Source organism: Morone saxatilis, unplaced genomic scaffold (genome assembly GCF_004916995.1).
Source record: "Morone saxatilis isolate NCDOM2014 unplaced genomic scaffold, NCSU_SB_2.0 Contig10, whole genome shotgun sequence".
Taxonomy (NCBI): Eukaryota; Metazoa; Chordata; class Actinopteri; family Moronidae; genus Morone; species Morone saxatilis.
This window is the reverse complement of record NW_023339652.1, coordinates 394923-400791: the sequence shown is the minus strand read 5'-3', so window position 1 is coordinate 400791 and position 5869 is coordinate 394923. Positions and strand designations below refer to the sequence as shown.

The 5869-nt window shown below is 41.8% G+C and overlaps 1 protein-coding gene across 1 annotated transcript in view; it reads right to left on the bottom strand.

Moving 5' to 3' along the window:
* Positions 1–5869, bottom strand: part of eps8a (epidermal growth factor receptor pathway substrate 8a) — a gene marked incomplete at its 5' end in the record, with an annotated part of 12105 nt that overhangs the window by 1981 nt on the left and 4255 nt on the right. The window contains 14 exon segments of the mRNA XM_035672849.1: positions 130–270; positions 372–474; positions 1334–1470; positions 1551–1713; positions 2325–2473; positions 2927–3001; positions 3130–3218; positions 3448–3574; positions 3835–3902; positions 4409–4545; positions 4624–4706; positions 4885–5034; positions 5132–5293; positions 5404–5471. Coding sequence (XP_035528742.1) covers positions 130–270; positions 372–474; positions 1334–1470; positions 1551–1713; positions 2325–2473; positions 2927–3001; positions 3130–3218; positions 3448–3574; positions 3835–3902; positions 4409–4545; positions 4624–4706; positions 4885–5034; positions 5132–5293; positions 5404–5471 — 1652 coding nt within the window.

Genomic DNA, 5869 nt, shown 5'->3' with positions numbered 1-5869 from the left:
ATGGTGGTCTACCTGTATGGTGGTCTACCTGTACGGTGGTGGTCTACCTGTACGGTGGTCTACCTGTACGGTGGTCTACCTGTATGTGGTCTACCTGTACGGTGGAGGTCTACCTGTATAGTGGTCTACCTGTATAGTGTGGCTGTAGATGGGCTCCCCTCGGCCCGTAATGTCCACCGCTTTGGTCATCTCCAGGATGTTGTTTGGCACGTAGCCGGACGCTCCACCGCCGTTACGAACCTTCCACCACTGCTTCCTGTCGTCCAGAACCTGACAGACGAGTGTCGGGGATCAGACATTGTTGTTGTTATTGTTATTGTTATTGTTATTATTATTATCATTTCTACAACAACAATAAAAGCAACGTTTACCTCGACAACCTCGTCTTTCAGCACCGACAGCTCCGTGTTGTTTCTTCCCACAAAGTCATATTTGGATTTGGCAAACAGTTTGGATTGGCCGGCGTCAAAACTCCTGAAACACATCAATCAATATATTAATCAATATATTAATCAATACATTAATCAATACATCAACCAATACATTAATCAATACATCAACCAATATATTAAGCAATACATCAACCAATATATTAAGCAATACATCAACCAATATATCAATCAATAATCATTACAATTACAAACACAGTCTGTGTGGCCACTATAATACCAGCAGTAATATATACTAACAACAACAATAACAACAATAACAATAAAGCAGGTTTTAGGGTTGTTTGTTGTTACAGCCGTGGAGAAGTGTCTCTGTAGATTACTGAGAGAAAAATTAAATTTAAAGACGTAGAAATCACTCAGATTGTATTTTAAAGAGCAAACGACTGAATGAGGAAGAAGAAGATCAATCAGTGGAGAAATATTGATCAGATTTTATATTAAAACAACAGCGACGATCACAAATAAACATTAGAGTAAGAAAGAGGAAGTGAAGGAGGATGAACAATGACTTATTCGTCAGTTAAATATAGATACTGAAATAAATCAATATTAGAATCAATAAATCAACATTAGAATCAATAAATCAATATCAGTCTGTTTGCTGTAAAACCTTCAGTGTACGTAGCGCCCCCTGCTGGCAACAGGAAGTAAACCCTGTGTGACAGCAACCACTGGATTTACTGAGGGAGACACAGGAAGTGACATTCAACGCCTTCTGAAACACGTGACCCGTTCTTTAATTTATTTATTTATTTATTTATTTCAGCTTTAATTTATGTTTTATTGATGAATGAGTCACATTTTGTCCTCCATAGGTTAAAGGGCAGAAAAGAGCAGTTCAGGGATCAGTTCTCCAGGGCGTCATGTGACCTCGGGGTTACCGGTCTACGCGGCGGCTGACGGCCTGTCTAAACGCAGCCATGGCCGCTTCCTGATCCAGGATCTGCATGCGTTTGTAGGAGGTGTTGGAGAAGGAGGCGTACCCGTCTGCAGGAGGGAACCTCTGCACCGCCGACTGCTGCACAGAGAGACAGAAAGTGGTTAAAGATACTTGTTCCTGCGGTTCAGGAGGACATGGCGTGCGCTGCAGATACCGACCTCCTGAGCCAGTCTCATCCTCAGCTCCTCTTGTCTCTGGACTTCCACACCGGCCAGCTCCTGCTCTCTGGAAGGAGTCGCCGTCGGGAGCGCTGGAGGCTCCCAACCATCCCGAAACCTCAGCACGCAGGGCGGGAAGTAATGATCCTTTGGCCACTCCAACCTGCACACACGTTACCATGACAACATCTAACTTAAAAGGGCCAGTGGGTGGGATTTAGTGACATCTAGTGGTAAAGTTACACATTGAAACCAACTGAATACAGCTCAGTCTTCAGAGCGTCTGTGGCCGCAAAGTCCTCCAACATAGATTAGCCTAGCACATAGCATATACCTGAACACAAAGCTAATCTACATAATTGTTTTTAAGATTGTTAAAAAGATTAAAGTGACATAAATGACATCTTATCTTAGCTAATGCTAAGAAAACACTACCTAACTCGTCGTTAGCTAGTTTGCATTTTGCCAACAAGCGTAACTAACTGAACACCTCTTGCGTCTGTATTTGACGACCTGTGAATAAGAAATCTCTGTCTAGATCCAGAGTTTGATTAGTCCGTTCTGGGCTACCGTACAAACATGGCGGTTCAACATGGCGGACTCCACCAGAAGAGGACCCGCTCCCTCTGTAGATAAAAACGTCTCATTCTAAAGTAACAAACACACAATGATTCTTATATTCAGCTGATTAAACACTAGTGAAAACACACTTATAGATGTTACATCAGCAGCAGCTGTACAGACTCACAGCGGCGGACTCCGCCACAAACTCACCTGCATTTGGTCCACCCGTCTCCCAGAGTGACCCACAGGTGTCTCTCCTCTGCGTTTCCTGTGGCGTGCAGGAAGTCGATGGCCTCTCTGGTCAGCAGAGGAACCACGACGCTGCGAGCCAGATCCACACTGCCTGACGCCTGGATCACCTGGAGGGGGGCGGCGGGAGGACGGGGTCATGGGCAGCTTTTATCTTTTAATAATGATTCTTTATAATATTTCATTTTATTCTTTTTTAAGAAAATTAATTAATTAATTAATTAATTAACTCAAACATGAGTACATAAAATAAAATACAATTTTTAAGACTTTTAAAAGCTAATTTAATTAACGTATGAAATTGAAAGATTGAAGGGTCAATTGTACGTTTATATTATATATATTTAGTTTAAGTTAAAGAGACAGAAAGTTAGAAAAACAAGAATAAAGGTTCCTGTGTGTCCACATACTTTTGGCCATATAGTCTGTTTTGTGTAATTTCTCCTTTTTATTATGTGAAAGACTTTTCACATAAAATAATAAATAATAATAATAATAAATAGAATAAGTTGTGGATAGAAACACAGGAAGTTGTTTTATCGGGTTAATAAAATAAAGCTGACCATCCTGAGCGGGTTGAACAGGAAGTGAAGCAGATCCACGGCGCTCGGGTTCTGGATTTGATCCTTCAGTTTACCCTACAGAACACAGACAGTCTGAATATGATAGAATACAACTGATTCATCAATATCACAGCAACAGGTTTGTGTGATCTTTATTGATCCTGGTGGAAATCAAAGTATTTCTGAGAATGGAGACGTCCTACCAGCTGGTTGAAGGCGTGTTTGAACTTCTGCAGACAGTCCACAAACTCATCCTCACCAGGAGGTTTGGAGCGCAGTGTCAGGACGCCCTCTGGTGGACCAATCAGACACAATCACACAAACATTTCACTTCCTGAAGGAGAAAAAACTCAAAAATCATCAACATTTAACTTGAGTGAATCAGTTTGTGTGGAGGATTCATTCATGTTCACTTTCATTAAGAGGATTCACAGTGAACATTATGGGACAGCAGAGTCCCGACTACCAGGTTAGAAGTTAATCTGCGTCCTCTGTTTAACTGTCGTCTCCTCAGTCCTCACCTCCTGGACCTTTCTTTTTGCCTTTCTTGGTCTTCTTCCTCTTGGACAGCTCGGTAAAGGCCTCGGCCGCCTTCTGGAGTTTGGTGACGAAGAACTCGATGTCGTCCAGAATGTGGTTCAGGATTTGCTGCCAAAACAAGAGCACGTTTCAGAGAACATTAACAGGTTTATTCTTTAATGATTAAACCTAAACTAACAGAGCGGAGGTCAGTTCTCCCACAATATCTTTCTCATTATGTAACCAGATTTTCCCTCAAAGCTTTAAACTCTGATTACAGCTGAATCAAACTGCGTCCTTCAATCAGCTTTAATCTGAGGTCCCGTGAACCTGGACGACCTCCGCAGGTCCACCAGCTGCTCTCAGAACAACATGAACTATATACTGACCACATCTCGGTCCACTCTGGCTGCAGTCATCTCCACCGGTCCGTCCTCCTCACTGAACTGCTGCTCATCTGCACACAGGAAAACAACCAATCAATAACCAATAATCACACATAGAGCTCAAGATTTACATTGAGAAAACTGAAGATAAAGGTTAAAATGTCTGTAGCCACAAGAGATTAATTACATTTTCATTATCAATTAATCTCACAATTATTTTCTCCATTAATTAATAAATGTTAAAAATGTCCAAATGTTCAAAACGCCAATTAATTTTCTGTCAATCAATGAATCAATAAAGAAACTGTACATTTTGTACGTTTACAAACTAATACTTAGCATTATGTATTTACAAAAACCCTCAAAGATGTTAAAACTTAAAATTATGTAAATAGTAAATATCCACATGTTGTTGTACCATTTAGCATGTTAGCACTGAAACCTTTAGCGCACAGCAATGTTAAGTGTGTTTGTAGCAAAGACAGAAATCCAGTTTAAAGTGAACTTTAACAGTTTAAATTAATAATTAATAACCAATTCAATTTAAATTAATTAAAACTAGTGTGACATCACTCACAGTCTGGCTGCTCATTGGTCCAGGCGGACCAGGCCGCCACTCGACTCTTCACGTCCACCTGATCGGACTCTGCCGGCGGCTCGGGGGCGGGAGCGGTGGGGGGAGGAGGGATGATCCCATCGCTCTTCAGGATCATCCTGCAGACAGATGGATCGGCCAATCAGCTTTCAGCATAATAATATAACCTCTGAGCAGGTTCAATGATTGGTTCTTACTTTAGTGTCTCTGGTCTCTTCTTCACTTTGCCTCCTTTGGCATCGATCATGGCACTTTCTATGTCTGCGTGGATCAGATTCGCCTGATGAAACATTAACAAACAGATTAATTTCATACAAACAGGATCAAACAACAGTCGTTGATTTGGCCATTAATAACTTCCGTATATTCCCTTTGTTAAATCAGTAGTGGTGTACCACAGGGTTCTATTCTAGGTCCACTACTGTTTACATAAATCTACAGAATATTGGTTTGGTTACCTTGATGTCGTCACACTGGAACAGGTGGAGGTCCGGTTTACTCTGACCCGAGTCTTTACACACCAGAGCCAAGATGGAGTCGTAGCTGCAGGCGTTCATCACGGCCTGGCAGTGCTGGATCGTCCCGATTGGGAAGTTCTCCAACTCATTCTGGAAACACAAGTTCAGGTCAAACAACGTTGCTCGGGGAGTTAGCAAACGTTACGATATGTATACGATATATTTCATATACGTGTGGTTTCCTCACCTTCGTCTCCTGGTCGATGAGGCTCACAGTTTTCTCTTCCACCTGCAGCAACATCTCCTGAGTCCAGACTTTTCCTTTAGCGTCCAGCAGGCGAAGACGTCTGACGCCATCGTCCACGGTGATCATCCCGTCTTTACGGTCCAACACGAACGTGGTTAGGTGCTGAACGTCACACAGAATAATACAGTTTAATCAGAACACAGCGGTCCTCTGATCGCAATGAAACAACTCAACCACACTGCTGATATAGAACCTGTTAGCTTTAGCCTCACCTCCACATGATACTGCGATGTGTCCGTCAGGCTGTTGATGCTGGTTTTGGTGAAGTGTTTTCTTTGTTCTGAAGGAAACAGCAGAGCAGTTAATGTACTGTAATATAATAATATACTATAACATAATATAAATTATATTATATTACATAATAATATTATCTCTAGTCCATGAAGCTGAAGGTCAGTGCAGAAGCCTGAGAAGACAAATTCCGGGGAAACAAAGTCCTCATGCAGTAACATACTACCTGTATACTGTATACTACTGGATAGACTTATTCTGATGGCGTGGAACTACTCTGATCTGATGCTGATCTCGATCTGATCTGATCTGAACCTGAATGAACTGAACCTGAACGATGAACTGAACTGATCTGATCTAGATCTGATCTGATCTGATCGATCTGAAACTGAATCTGATCTGAAACTGAACTAACTGAGACTGGAAGACTGCTGATCTGAACTGCAC